The sequence below is a fragment of the Dendrobium catenatum genome, unplaced genomic scaffold (assembly GCF_001605985.2).
Source record: "Dendrobium catenatum unplaced genomic scaffold, ASM160598v2 fragScaff_scaffold_1546, whole genome shotgun sequence".
Taxonomy (NCBI): Eukaryota; Viridiplantae; Streptophyta; class Magnoliopsida; order Asparagales; family Orchidaceae; genus Dendrobium; species Dendrobium catenatum.
The window spans coordinates 95641-111145 of NW_021320008.1; the positions used below are offsets into that span (position 1 = coordinate 95641).

Consider the following 15505-nt stretch of genomic DNA (forward strand, 5'->3'; position numbering starts at 1 on the left):
GGTTTGGGTGATGACATTGCCCAATAAGTTTAAAATAAAAAAAATGCACTGGGACACTATGCAGAAGCTCAGCCAAAGGAGGCACAAGTAAGCCTAAGGAAGAAAAATATGAAATATAAGAGACTTCCCAAAGACAAAAGCGAGAACTATAACTCAAGAGGAATCTGCTTAGAAATCAAAAGAATAAAAGAACAACAAGAAAATGTCTCCGAGCATGCTCATCATTGTGATTAACAATAATACTCATTGCAATGTTATTGTGATTAGTTGGAGAACCCAACAAGCAACAACAAAAATCCATTAGAACCAGGACTTTGGAGTCCACAACAAGCCCCTAGTGGGGCACAACTTAGAGGCAACAAAAGTGTAGTAGTAATTGGAAGGAGAGGTTTCGCAATGAGAGATTAATAGAATATAGAAAAATAAATAACTTGATGGTGCATCAAGGCATTAGGCAAAACAAGGATTCAAAGAGGCTACAAAGTACAATCTAAAAAATAAGGGGCTATCATTATGAGGAAAGATTTTTTTTTGTTCTATCAATAGCACCATTGGAGCTATAGATAATCATGAAAATAATAGGTTGAAGGTTGTTGATCGAGAGTAAACAAGGGATGAATCGACTATCAATAATGAGGGGTTGTAAATTTATAGAGTCAACATTCCACTTGATTAGAATACAACCATATATATGAGTATTGAAATTATGAACCTATCATTCATTATGAAAAATAAAAAGTTGGATTATAAAAATGATCTTATTGGAGCTTTGTCTCATGCTAAACACATGATCTCGGAAGCTAATGAGGGCAACTTTGAAATTCTCATGAGACTGTTTATTAGATTATTTGGAGGAGTTAACAACATAAGTCTAATCAGACGAAGCATCATACAAACTATGAGAGGCAGATTTATAGAAATTCTTTGCATCTTACCTTGCAGACTCTTCCCGAGCTTATGAATAATTCTATGAGAGAATAATTGTAAAGCTCGTCTTGTCCAACAAGTTTAAAATAAAAAAGAATGCACTAGGACGCTCTATGTAGAAGCTCAGCCAAAGGAGGCACAAGTAAGCCTAAGGAATAAAAATATGAAATATAAGAGACTTCCCAAAGACAAAAGAGAGAAATATTACTCGAGAGGAATCAGCTTATAATTCAAAAGAATAAAAGAACAACAAGGAAATGTCTCTGAGCATGATCATCATTGTGATTAAGAATAATACTCATTGCAATGCTATTGTAATTAGTTGGAGAACTCAACAAGCAACAACAAAAATCCACAGGAGTTAGGAGTCCACAACAAGCCACTAGTGGGGCACAACTTAGAGGCAACAAAAGTCTAGTAGTAATTGGAAGGAGAGGTGTCGCAATGAGAGATTAATAGAATATAGAAAAATAAATAACTTGATGGTGCATCAAGGCATTAGGCCAAAAAAAGACTCAAAGAGGCCACAAAGTACAATCTAAAAAATAAGGGGCTATCATTATGAGGAAATATTTTTTTTTGTTTTTTTTTTTTGTTTTGTCAATAGCACCATTGGAGCTATAGATAATCATGAAAATAATAAGTTGAAGGTTGTTGATCCAGAGTAAACAATGGATGAATCGACTATCAATAATGAGGGGTTGTAAATTTATAGAGTCAACATTCCACTTGATTATAATACAACCATATATATGAGTATTGTAATTATGAACCTATCATTCATTATGAAAAATAAAAAGTTGCTGATAACAATAGGATTAGAAAAATGATCTTATTGGAGATTTGTCTCATGATAAACACATTATCTCGGAAGCTAATGAGGGCAACTTTGGAATTCTCATGAGACTGTTCATTAGAGTATTTGGAGTAGTTAACAACATAAGTCTAATATGAGGAAGCATCATACAAACTATGAGAGGCAGATTATAGAAATTCTTTGCATCTTACCTAGGGAACTCTTCCCGAGCTTATGAATAATTCTATGAGAGAGAATAATTGTAAAGCTCATCTCTTCCAACAAGTTTAAAATAAAAAAGAATGCACTAGGACGCTCTATGCAGAAGCTCAGCCAAAGGAGGCACAAGTAAGCCTAAGGAAGAAAATTACGAAATATAAGAGAATTCCCAAAGACAAAAGAGAGAAATATAACTCAAGCGGAATCAGCATAGAAATAAAAAGAATAAAAGAACAAAAAGCAAATGTCTTTGAGCATGCTCATCATTGTGATTAACAATAACACTCATTGCAATGCTATTGTGATTAGTTGGAGAACCCAACAAGCAACAACAAAAATTCATTAGAACCAGGAATTAAGAGTCCACAACAAATTCTTAGTGGGGCACAACTTAGAGGTAACAAAAGTCTAATAGTAATTGGAAGGAGAGATGTCACAATGAGAGATTAATAGAATACAGAAAAATAATAACTTGATGGAGCATCAAGGCATTAGGCCAAAAAAGGACTCAAAGATGCCACAAAGTACAATCTAAACGATAAGGGGTTATCATTATGAAGAAAGATTTTTTTTTTTTGGTTCTGGCAATAGCACCATTGGAGCTATAGAGAATCATGAAAATAATAGGTTGAAGGTTGTTGATCAAGAGTAAACAATGAATGAATCAACTATCAATAATGCGGGTTGTAAATGTATAGAGTCAACTTTCCATTTGATTAGAATACAACCATATATATGAGTATTGAAATTATGAACCTATCATTCATTATGAAAAATAAAAAGTTGCTAATAACAATAGGATTCGAAAAATGATCTTATTGGAGCTTTGTCTCAAGTAAAACACATTATCTTGGAAGCTCATGAGTAAGAAGCTTATAGTGGGCAACTTTGGAATTCTCATGGGACTGTTCATTAGAATATTTGGAGTGGTTAACAACATAAGTTTAATCAGAGGAAGCATCAAACAAACTCTGAGAGGCAGTTTTATAGGAATTCTTTGCATCTTACCTAGAGGACTCTTCCTGAGCTTATGAATATTGCTATAAGAGGGGATAACTGTGAAGCTCATCTTGGCCAACTTATTAGTGTTTGGACTTTTGAAGTCATCGACCTGATGAGAGGACCCAATGAATTAGGAAGAGCAAGATTAATATTGGAGGAGGGTAGAGAAAATTAAGAAAGTTTATGTTTTTTTGTGGGAGTCATTGGGGTTTCGATTATAAGATGATTAGTGAGCACGATGCCATTGCTTCTCTAATAAATGGAAGTTTTTCAGGCAAATTAGCCAAATTTGGCACAAAGAGATTAATGGGAGTTTCACTTAAGATGGTGGTAGATATGGTAACTTGAGTGTTTGGAGAATATTGGGCAGAGTAGATGGGTTGAGCTCATGTGCAATTTTCTCATTACTTGATCTAGTTATGTAGGCTTGGTCTTGGCCATGTTGGTGAACCTACAAGTAGGCTTAGTCTTAATGGTTCTTATTTCTCTTAACCTTAATTTGGTTTAGGTTACCTTAATTTTGGTGCACGTTCTAGATCTACCTGTAGAGTTTGGCAACCAAGTTAACAAAGCTCAGTTCTGGGGCAAATTATTACGTCCGGTCGCCGGACCTAGAAAATAGGTCCGGACATCCACTAAAAAGTTGCCACGTGGACCGCGCTTTAATTGTGCCCTTTGATTGCACTTTTGGTGCGCTTTGACTACGCTTTACCTGCGTTTTCACTGCGCTTTACCTGCGCTTTTGGTTGAGTGACTTAAAATTCCGCGGACACGTGTACATTCCACGCGTCAAATTTTTAGAGGATATCCGGACCTATTTCTAGGTCTGGTGACCGGACGTAATAATTTGCTCATTCTCTTGATTTCAAAAAGTAGTTTTTGAAAAAGGTGATCACTAGTGATTCATATTTTAAAAGAATAACCTCATTATAATACCATTAATCCTTGAATATATATTAATATCAGCTTTTTTTTTTAAATACCCTGGGAGGTTTAAAATCTCCAATGTCTACTTTTTAAACTTTATGCATTGAGGGAAATAAAATGCTTGATATCGTTCATCCACCATATAAACCAACCAAGATGATCCAAATTCCCAAGTCAGCCGCATTTTCTAGAGATTTGCAACCTTGATTGTTTCAAAAGCTAGAGTCAGAATAAAGCTGGTGTGCAATGACTAATATCTTAATAAAATAAATACCTCTTCTTTGACTTTTAACCTTCCTCAAGTATTTCTAAAGTTAAATATTTTTTAAATAACCTAACAAGGGGGCTTCCAAAATCTCCAATATTACTGTCTATTACTTTATTCATAGAGTGAGAAAATACATGATTCTTGCAATGTTCATGCATCCAATAGACCAACCCAGAAGAGCTAAACTTCCAAGCCATCCTATACATTAATTGGATTTCTGCTGAAAACCTAACGCATACCAACACCCACATAATCCTCCAATCCCCACATAGTTAGCTTAGTGAGATATTGTTGAGTTTTGCTTTGCTAATTGAACAATCATCAATGACAACAAACATCAACTTGTATGTCTTATGATTTGCGGTTGCTTCAGTGAATTATTCTTGTATGTCTTATGATATGCGGTTGCTTCAGTGAATTATTCTTAACTGAAGTGCTTCTAAACGTAACAGTGGCAAGCTTGAAAATATTTTTGGCTAATTATTATGTTTAAAATACCATTCATTCAGCTCATGGCTTATCTGCTATTTCTATTATTTTCTTGAATTTCTGCTGGGTAACTATTTTTTGACATTTCAGCTAGGGAGAAGGCTATTGTTATTAATCTGGAGTTCATAAAGGCTATTGTGACTGCTGAAGAAGTGCTGCTCTTGGATCCCCTGTGTCAGGAAGTTCTCCCTTTTGTGGAACATCTGAGACAACAAATTCGTCTGAACTCTCCATCAAAAGTTCACGGGCATGTCCATGATGATGTTCAGGGTAAAAAAATGTTATCAACTGAAGGACAATGGCTGCACAATGAGAAAGGTGAAGATGAAGAGGAGCTTCCATTTGAGTTTCAGGTGCTAGAGGTTGCGTTGGAATTTGTATGCACCTATCTAGATTCAAGTGTGTCTGATCTAGAAAGAAATGCATATCCTGTATTGGATGACTTGGCTATGAATGTCAGCACCAAGAACTTGGAACGCGTTCGCAGCTTAAAAAGCAACCTAACTCGCATTCTTGCTCGTGTTCAAAAGGTATGGCTTTCTTCCTGATTCTTTTTTGTGGTATATATGATTTTTAAATTGGATTTTTGTCAAATTTAAAGTCTGGAGTAAGTGAAACTAGTGGTGTGGAATCTCAATTATATGGTTTTATCAGGGGTGGAATTATGTTGGATTCAGAGTGGGCAAGTGCCAACCCTCCAAAAAAAAAATCCTTTTAAAATATGCTAAATTTTAGGTGTTTGCCCAATCTCCATTTATAACATTGCTCAATTCTCACAAAAAATATCCAACATAACAACTTACTCTCAATGGATTTGTTAATCAATTAAAATAAATGCTCATAACTTTTACATTCTTTTCTATTTATATTTTTTATATAAATTTGGTGGTATTATCTTATTAATTTTCTGTGTTTTTTTTTTTCTCTAGCAACACTGATTTTATGTCTTTTATTCATTTAATATCACTTTTATTATTTCATTATCTTATTATTTAATTAATTAAAAGTTTGCCTATCTTGAGAAAAGGGGTTGGTTTCGCCTAGAGTATTATAATAGTTAAATAACACTTAGGTCTTTGTGATTTACATTATGCTTTACATAGGTTTATAGTTTTAAATTTTTTTTTTTTTCATTTTGTTCCCTCACATACAAGAATCTTTCATGAACATTTCATTAATAAAATGGTTAATTGACAAAAAAATAAGAAAAATACTCTAAAATTTCTTCTATTGTCTCATGGATTCTTTAGGATTAACCACACCAATGTCACCTTCTCTCTATTTCTTGTCGTATATCTCCCTCTCTTCTTTCCAATGACTTACGGAACCTCACTTGTAGCTTCATATGCCTCTTCACTTCTTTCATGCACTCCTCTGATGACCTCCTTGCGGTCGACCAATTTGTAAATTAGAAATGGGACTAATGGCGGGTTTTAAATTCACGGACCTATAGAAAGGGCAGTTCAAATTCACGGACATGAGTGGTATTAACCTTCTTGTAATTTTTGTCACATAACAGTTTCAGTTTTGGCAATTCCAAATCTCCAAAACTAAATTGTGCTTACCAAGTACTTCCTCTTCTAGGTTAGGGATGAAATTGAGCACCTCTTGGATGATAATGAAGATATGGCGCAATTGTATTTGACAAGAAAGCAGATCCAGAACCAACAATTTGAAGCTTTGATGGCTTCTGCAACTTCAAACAGCATAGTTCTTGCACCAAACCTTACAAGGCTAAATTCTAATGTTAGAGGCAGTGCAAGCTTTGCTAGTTTCCCTTCAGATGATAATAATGTGGAGGATTTGGAAATGTTGTTGGAGGCTTATTTCATGCAATTGGAGGGGACCCGAAATAAAATACTTTCGGTATGTTTTTCCTAAAGTGCAGAATATATCATACTTTTTTTAATTATCACATTTTCTTATTTTGTTATAGTATATGATAATGATTTATTTGACATTATTTAGAAAATAAAAAAAAAGATGGTTTTTCTTGTAAAGAATAGTTTATAGCAGCATTATCCATTTGTTAATAAACATTTCGCTCTATTTATTGCTTCCTAAGTTATTCTTCCCTACTGCTTGTTGTCCATTCCTAGATCCTGATCGTTAGGGCTTAGGATTATAAAGAAAAAAGAGCAATAGGTTCATATGGATTTATAATCAATCCACCAATGGCTTGAATTTAATACCTTCATTCCCATTCATGTGGAGTCTAAATTTGTGTTATACAACAACAACATCAAGCCTTTGTCCCACTACGTGGGATCGGCTACATGAATCCTTTTTCGTTAATAGTGGGATCGGCTACATGAATCCTTTTTCGTCATTAAAGGATTCATGTCATGATTATTTGACAAGCTTTACGCTGGCTGTTGATTACCTAACGCAACCCTCCACTTTTCTTCGTCCATACAGGTTAGGGAATACATCGATGACACAGAAGACTATGTGAACATTCAACTCGACAGTCATCGAAATGAACTGATTCAGCTCCAGCTGGTACTGGGCATCGCATCGTTTGCGATCGCAATAAACACATTAGTAGCTGGGCTTTTTGCGATGAACATTCCATGTGATTTGTTTCAAGTCCCACACATCTTCACACCCTTTGTAGCAGGAACATCAGCAGGCTCTTTCCTCATCTTCTTGCTTGTGCTGGCTTATGCTAGATGGAAGAAGCTGCTTGGTTCCTGAGATATCCTTGTACTCTTTTTTGCTTCCAGTGGCTTAAACCAAGATCCTTTTTTACTTGTTCTCACAACTAAAATACAAAGAATCTGGAATACTAAGCTGCTTGGTGATCAAATCTTTTCAGAACTGGGAAGAGTATTCATTATCAGGCAAAGGCTGGGTGGTAAATAAGCCTTTTTTTCAAGTAACTCTTGCTTTAATTTTTAGTTTCTTATTATAGATTCTGAATAAGATTTAGTTTACATCAGCAGCAAGATGCGAAATTGCAATGTATTTTATTCATGAATAAATTTGTCTGCCAGAAGTTGCTTTTTTTTTTTTTTTTTCTTTTGGAGAAATATGAGTTAGGATATTAGTTAATCAAAATGAAGTTCATAATTATTAATTTATTTTGATAATATTGATGATACAAAATTAATTTGATTGATACGAATCTCGATGCATATTTGAATTAAAAATCATCTATTTTTTTAAATTTATCATCAAATTGAAATTTAGTTGTCTTTTGCAGCTTTCTGCTTATTTATATCCATGCCTTTGATCTTCTTATAAAATTAAGACATTAAACTCTTTATATCTACAAATATTTTGGTATACAACAAAATTTTCCTTATTAAAAAAAAATCTCTATTGATAAATAGACATTGGTGCTTTGAGATTAGCAATTTTAAGCAACACTTAAAAAAGAGCTAACTCATTTTTACACTTAGGTTTCGTTTAAGATTATTTTTTTAATACTTTTTAAAATTATTTTTTAGTATAAAAAATTTAATTTATAAAAAATTTTATATTAAAATGCTTATTTAGAAATTAATAAAAAATTTAAAATTATTAACCGTTAACATTTAAAAAATCATAAAAATATAATTTCCTTTCTCCATCGCTCTATGAGGTGAACTTTTATTACGTTCGGTGCAAGGACGTAGAGGAACGTCCGGTCGGAGGCAATTTTCCGTCCAAAAACTAAATATTTGCTCGGTACAACTAGATATTATTTGATAATAATGAAGAATACTGTTCTATGAAGACCAATACCGAGTTATACCGAACTGTATCGAGAAATACCGAGTTGTACCGAGTTTTTCTGTGAAAAACTCAGTACAACTTTGGTATAACTCGATATTTGCTCGGCAAAGCCCGGTATAACTCGGTATTTGCTCGGCAAAGCCCGGCGGTATAACTCGGTATTGGGTCTTCAAATGATGGTATTCTTCGTTATTGTTTGGTATTGCGCGGTATTTGCTCGGTACAACTCATTTTTGACAGGAATTTGCTTCCGACCGGGAGAAACGTCCGGTCGGAAGACGTAATAATTGTTCCTATGAGGTGGCCAAATCGGCTCATTTAATTAATTGTGTCGTCGAGCATTTTGGTTGACTTTTTTATTCCCCTAATGGAGATATCTGATCATAATCAGCTATTTTAGGTGAAATTATTATGACAGGATAACGTACTTACGACTGCTAATTTGTATATTATATTCGGCCTGCGTAATATCTACAATGCACTAATTGTTTATCTACATACACCCCAGAAAAAAGCTTTTTTAAAAGCTGCTGTAAAGCAGTTTTTTATATAAATTTTTATTAAAAGTAATAAAAAAATAGTGGCTAAATTAAAATTATGTCCACGATTTAGGCTTCGTTTGGGACGGCTTTTTTATTGATTTTTAAAATGGAGTTTTAGTAAAAAATAAAAAAAATTGTACTAAAACGGAGTTTTAAAAAGCAATAAAAAAGTCATCAAAACGAAGCCTTAGTTTTCATTTAGGACAGCTTTTTTTGCTACTTTTTAAACAGTTTTCTATTAAAATTTTTTTATTTTATGAAATTTTAATACTTAAAAGCTGTTTTAGAAAGCAGCTAAAAAGCTGTTAAGTTTTGTTTGTGATAACTTTTTTATTAATTTCTAAAGCAAATTTTTAGTTCAAAAAAATGTTGAACTAAAACTTTTTATACTAAAAACCGCTTCAAAGAATATTAAGAAAGTGACCTGAAATAAAGCCTTAAAAAATAAAATAGTAAGAAAATTATTCCGAACAAAAAAGCCTATATTTGACTCATAATAAGCTGCTATTTGACTTTCTAAAACGCAAAAAATATAGCTGAAAATTATGACCGTTGGATGATATTAGAATTACATAGATCAAAAACTAAGCCCCAGCTGCAGTCCAAGAGCTGCATGGATAAGAAAAAGTGTCATGATGCTGCTACCAAGAAGCCCATGCACAGTCCTCAACCCTGGATAATCCTACATTGCACAACAATTAACATTCATAACACCAAAATTTTCAATCTAAAATAAAAAACTATAATAAAAAAACTGCTTTAAAAATCAGTAAGAAAGGCAGAAAGCTATCCCAAACTAAGGCTTCATTTGGGACGGCTTTCTTACTGCTTCATAACACAGCTTTCAAGTACAAAAAATTTAATTTTTATTATAAAATACTGCTTTAAGAAGCAGTAATAAAGCCGCCCCAAGGCTTCGTTTGGAACGGCTTTTTTAATGCTTTCTAAAACAGTTTTTTAGTACACAAATTTCTTAAAGTAGAAATCTTTGTGTTAAAAAGTTGTTTTTGAAAGCAGTAAGAAAGCTATCTCAAATGAAGCCTAAACCTAAGGGATCATAAAAAACTTATACCAAATACTTCAAATAGAGCTACTGATGATGATAACCCATTGACTTAACTGCAAGCAATAACATAATTAAACAAACAAAAAGATAGATATTTACCTCAAAAAGAGCAGGCAAAATTGTTTGAATTGTCAGCAAAGAAAGCCCCATCAAGCCTGAAACAGCATGAGGACTGCATTCGATCGAATCGGGTTAGCCAAATGTTTCGAATCAGGCCTTCCAGCAGTCAAAAATGTAGATAAAACAGTAGATTGATCCGAAGAAACAGCACAGACCACTATAAATAAAATAGCTTTGTCTAGTTTTAACCAGCTACCTTTCTAGTATAGGTTTATCTGAAGTCAGCAAGGCTGTTATACCTCCAGTAGACCCAAGAGCAAAGAAAAAGAACATTCCAATTAGTAACTTTGGATGGAGGTTCTTTGCCATGGCCTTCTCCTCCTTCACAAACAAAAATAAAAGCATTAACGTTAAGGTTTCGTTTGGGACGACTTTCTTACTATTTTTTAAAACAGCTTTTTAGTAAACGGTTTTTGAGCTGAAAATTTTGTGATGAAAAACTGCTTTAGAAAACAATAAGAAAGAAGTTCCAAAATCAAAAAGCGCATTCATAATCAAACAACTGTGTAGATTATTATCCTAGAAGTTCACAATTAATACATGGAAATCACTAAGAAAATGCACTCACTGCATTTTTTGACAATCTTATTCGAAATCCCAGATAAGATCCATAACCCCCCATTGCAAAGAGTACAACAGCCTGCAAGACAAAAAATAAGTGAAACAATTATGCTAATTATGAGAATAAATTCAATAATGTCCTATATTACGTGATTTAGTCATGTGGTCTTATATGTTTATCAACAGGTCATTTATTTATGCTAGGAGAAAGTAACTTTTTAAAATTATTACAAATAGTAGTTTTCTAGTACAAATATTTCTTCAAAGCAGTTAAAAAGCAATGGTCAAACAAAACTTATAATTGAGGTCTAAAAAGCATAGAAGTAAGACAGTTGTCTTAAACAAAGGCTTCGTTTATGATAATTTTCTTTCTGCTTCTTAAAGCAGTTTCTTTGCACAATGAAAGCTGCTTTATGAAGCAGTAAGAAAGTCGTCCCAAACTAAGCTAAAGTTGTAGATAACAATTTTTTCTTTTGGTGACGAGGAGCCGTCCGCTGCCACCCTCGGGCTAGCCGAGAGCGCTTGGCGATACGTAAACTCTGGTAAGCCTAGACGAGCTACCCACACCCATTAGAACTCGTGACCAATGCTTATTGGGTCCCCCAAAAGGGGCGCTGCCGCCCGAGGGAATCGAACACGGGATGGAGGGTACCCAACCGTGCTTGCCCACCAACCAAACTAAACATCGGTGGGTAACAATAGGTGTTAACTGTAGTATGCTTAGTTTTTAATAGCCATTTATGTTATTGAAGAAAATGTTATTTGGAGATGTCAGCATACCAAAAAGCTGGCATCTTCTAATAAGATGACATTACAAAGCTTACATCAATGATACAAACCACCCCCAATTCCATTTACATGGCTGTACTCTCGGATCACATAAATTGCAAATGCAAGAACACATCGTGAAAGAAAATGAAATTCTGTACTCACCATATTCCCTGGATGACCCCAGTGAACAAGCCATCCTGGCAGATTCCATGTCTTCACAAGCTCAACGAAGGGTCCAAAGACAGATCTTACAGTTTCAGCTGTCATGGAATCATCAGTTTTATTGCACAGAGATGATCTACAGAAGTTTTAGTTATAGACGAGAGCTATCTGAACAATCCACGAGAATGAAGGGTAAGAATATATAAAGCCAAGCAAGATGATACATGTAAATATATATAAAATCACTCGGTTCATTGGGCATTCAATTGCAGTCATGTACAGTTTAAGCACAACAAAAATCACAAAGATAACCAAAACAAAAGGCTCAACAAGACAAATTCTATGAGCAAAATCAAGCCCCAAATCCACACAACTTGGCTTTAAGACCATCTTCAACCGAACTACATACCACCACATGCCATCCGTCATTTGCTCCATTTGAACTATAAATTGCACGCCAAATTCCGGTAGGTGAACAGTGGGATGCCAATATTGACGTCGGGCTGCTCATCTATGCCAAAAAAATTAGCTGCGGGATTTGTCGAAGAAGTGCGCGAAAGAGGAGAAAAGCGCACCAAAGATGGTTACTTTCCCATGAAGCGCGCGAAAGAAGAAGAAATGGCGTTCAATTGGAAAAAAATGACTGTATTTTGAAGTAGAAAATGGGTTTTTCGGTTGGAGATGCCGGAAGGGATTGTTCTGTATGCTGAAAGCACTCGAAAGTATTGTCTCTGCTCCAAAAGTTAGACATACTAAACTGAGCTGCAGCGATAGCTATTTATTTTGCAAATAACTCACTTCTGACTAAATTAGTTTGCGTTTATTTGAGCTGCACTGAATTTTTTTTCCACTATTTTATTTGCAATACTTTACTTTTACTGAAAGTAAAAGCATCATTCAAAAATCCATCATCCTATTAATTGAATATCATTCGAGAAAATGATCAAAATAGTCCATTGACTTATTATGAAAGACCAAAATGATTCCAACTATATTAAAAGTGTTATTTTGGTCCCTCAACTCTTTGAGGTGAAACCAAAATAATCCTACAATTTTGATTCATTTTTAAAAATTTGAGGGATCAAAATTATAATTTAATATAATTGTTGATCATTTTGATCATTCATAAAGAGTTAAGAGACCATTTTGATTATTTTCTTAATATCATTCTATTAGAGAAGTTTGATATGATATGTCCTAGGGGTGTCAAATCATGTCCACAGGTCAGGTTCGGGTCCAACCCGACTTTGACCTGATAGATTTTGACCCGACCCGAAACCCACCAGGTTTGGGTACGGGTCAACCCGATCTGACTCGTAATCAATGACTCGATGAAATCAACGACGGGAGCTTTCTTTCATTCATGTGTTTATTCAGCCAAATCCCATAAATTTATTGATGGTGGCAGGCGAGCCCGCACAGCGACGGCGGCACGACGAGTGCAGAAGAGACGAGGTCAACCAATCGCACCTCGTGCGGGAGCGGCGATGGGGCCTACTAGAGCGGGGTCGACATCAACCAGTTGTACGTCCTGCGGGTCTGACCGACTGGCGTCTGGCGGTCTAGAAGTCTAGGCTAGGACTTGGGTCTCACGAGAGGCACTGATGTGACACGGTGGCACGCGAATGTGGACTAGCGGAGTGGCAGACGAGATGAGGTCACGCACAAGGCAACCATGTTCCCAGGTCAACCCGCGTTGATTTCAAGTTTTATGGTCAACCCGAACCCTACCCGGTTTTACAAACGAGTCAAAAACTCGAACCCGAATCCTACCTGTATGACAAACGGGTTGACCCGAACCCTGAATTTTCTGGATCGATCCCAGGACGGGTTTCGAGTCGGGTCAAATTTTGACACATGCATGCAATTGATCAAACACCTCTACTGTTTATGTTTATTTTATTGTTCATTTCTCATGAAATGACCTCTGCCAAATGAGATAAATGACTGCTCAATTGTATATCAGTTATAAGTATCAAAATATACCCCTTGACCATATAGGATGTATTAAAATAGTTTCCAAGCCTCATTTTAATACTTTGACTTTGACTTTTTGAATGAGTACTTAAATAATCTCACAGAAGTACTAATTTGATCCCTATTTAAGGATTAAGAGATCAAATTAGTATTTTTATATAGTGGAAGACAACTTCGAAAAAAGAAAAAAATAGGGGACTAATTCGATCCTTAGCAAGCTGCGCACGAAAACCTCTTCTCCTCCGAAACTCGTCGGTGCTCTTGATTGCTACCCTAGCGAAACACGCAAAAATTCGTTTTTTCCTTCGAATGCCGTCAGTACCATAGATTCCTACCCTAGCGATCTCTGCATAAACTCCTATTCTCCTTCGAACACCTTCAGTGCATCAATTCCCACCCTAGCGAGCTTTCGTCTTCTCCTTCGAACTCCTCCGCTCCCATCGATTTCCTACCCTAGGAGATGCTGCACGAACTTCCGTCACGAATCCCGCAAACCGACGAACCTTCAGACGCTTAAAATGCAATGAAGAATGAAAAAAATTGCAGAAGTTCATGCTTATATCAAATAGTTCTGACCAAATCATGCAAGAGCTAGCTGTAAGCAATTCCTTCAAAAAATTTTCTAAGAAAAGCTTTGAGATTTGAGACAGTTCGGATGGAAATCAGTACTCACTTCCAGGAAGCGCTGCAAAGAATAAAAGAGTATGAGGTGCAATGGAGTGCAAGATTATCTCTCTCCTCTTTGCTTTCTCCCCCTTTCTCTTCTCTTCCCACTTCATCATTCTCTCTCTTCCAACTTCGGATTCTAAAAAACGCTTTCCTTTCCCACCGAAGAAGGAAGGAGGAGAAGAAGAAGCAGCAGAAGGAAGTTTACAGCGAGGTAGAGAAGGAATCGAAAATGGCATCCTTGAGAGAGGAAAGGTTGGCCTTTGGCAAGTTGGTGGCATGTAAGGGAGAGAAGCTGAATGAGCAAATCTGATCAGTGCGTCCATCTCTCTCCCTCTCTCTTAAATGGTTCAGCACAGTTGAACAGATTGAAAGCTGTAGAGGTGAGGAAGGAGGAAGAGAGCGCGGCGTGGCGGAGGAGCAACCAAGTGATACTGAGAGGAGTGTGTCGGGCTTAGGCGCTCGGAAGCTGTGGGCCAGTCATCACTTCTGTATCATACCACCGGTTCAACCAACAAATCGGTTTCGATTTTTTTTTAGCCAGCCCGTTCAATTGTTTAATTAATTAAATAATTAATAAAGTATTCAATATATTAAATAATAAATAATATTCATAGTTTAACAAATTAATTTAAATTTAATTTGTCCAGAGAAAGTCAAGCAATGGTAGATAGCGCCGGTAGGTGGCAGGGTGGTGGTCGAGGAGTCTAGTGGCAAGACAACTCTGAGTTCTTATTTACTCTCTTCTTTTTTCATCCTTGCTCCTCCCTCAATGAATTGAGAGGTCTATTTATAATTTTTTGAATGTAACATAAACATTAAATAAGAAGAAGATCAAGGGCTTATTAGGGAAAAATTATTGGGTTCAGACACCGGACACAGCTTACCATTCGGAGACCAATCATATGCAGGCACATTATCCGGTACCGAGTAATATTAAGCTCAGTATCGAGTAGTGGATGATGTGGCGCATTTTCATTGGGATCTGGACGGCGTCCGGTGTCCGAACCCAATAAATTCCCCTTGTTAGAAGTGTTTTGAATGGACGGCCGATATCAATTCATATGATCATGAGCTATTTATCAAATATTTGAGTGTCTTAATGATATCAGAATTCAACTATCTTGGACTCATTGGATTCGTCTCGTCGAGCCGCTCAATTCAACTATAACTACATCACGTTTGGAAATTGTTTGATTATCCAATTGAAATTTAAAACCTTTCAAATGCACTTCGGATCTTCGATTTCAACCCATTTAAGCTCATTGGATTCTTCTTTTCGAGATGTTCAT

At 35.7% G+C, this 15505-nt stretch overlaps 2 protein-coding genes across 5 annotated transcripts; one reads left to right on the forward strand and one right to left on the reverse strand.

Moving 5' to 3' along the window:
* Positions 1-4702: 4702 nt before the first annotated feature.
* LOC110106343 (putative magnesium transporter MRS2-G) lies at positions 4703-7635 on the forward strand (the record flags this gene model as incomplete). The annotated part of the gene is made up of 3 exons (XM_020836212.2): positions 4703-5158; positions 6213-6494; positions 7047-7635. Coding segments are annotated over 3 exons (1017 nt in total), but the record flags the coding sequence as incomplete, so codon positions are not given.
* A 1675-nt stretch (positions 7636-9310) lies between these two features.
* Positions 9311-14671, reverse strand: LOC110106352. Of its 4 annotated transcripts, none has more exons than XM_020836233.2 (6): positions 14221-14671; positions 11571-11738; positions 10645-10716; positions 10273-10397; positions 10056-10128; positions 9311-9572 (listed from the first exon to the last, which is right to left on the reverse strand). In XM_020836233.2, the coding sequence occupies exons 2-6, from the start codon at positions 11673-11675 to the stop codon at positions 9468-9470; spliced, it is 480 nt and encodes a 159-aa protein (XP_020691892.1). In that variant the 5' UTR covers positions 11676-11738; positions 14221-14671; the 3' UTR covers positions 9311-9467. The 4 variants fall into 4 exon arrangements, 3 of the variants coding, with proteins under 3 accessions (XP_020691892.1, XP_028556343.1, XP_020691891.1); XM_028700510.1 differs by having other exon boundaries at positions 9311-9562; positions 11571-11668; positions 14221-14669; XM_020836232.2 differs by having other exon boundaries at positions 11571-11668; positions 14221-14668.
* Between the last annotated feature and the right edge of the window lie 834 nt (positions 14672-15505).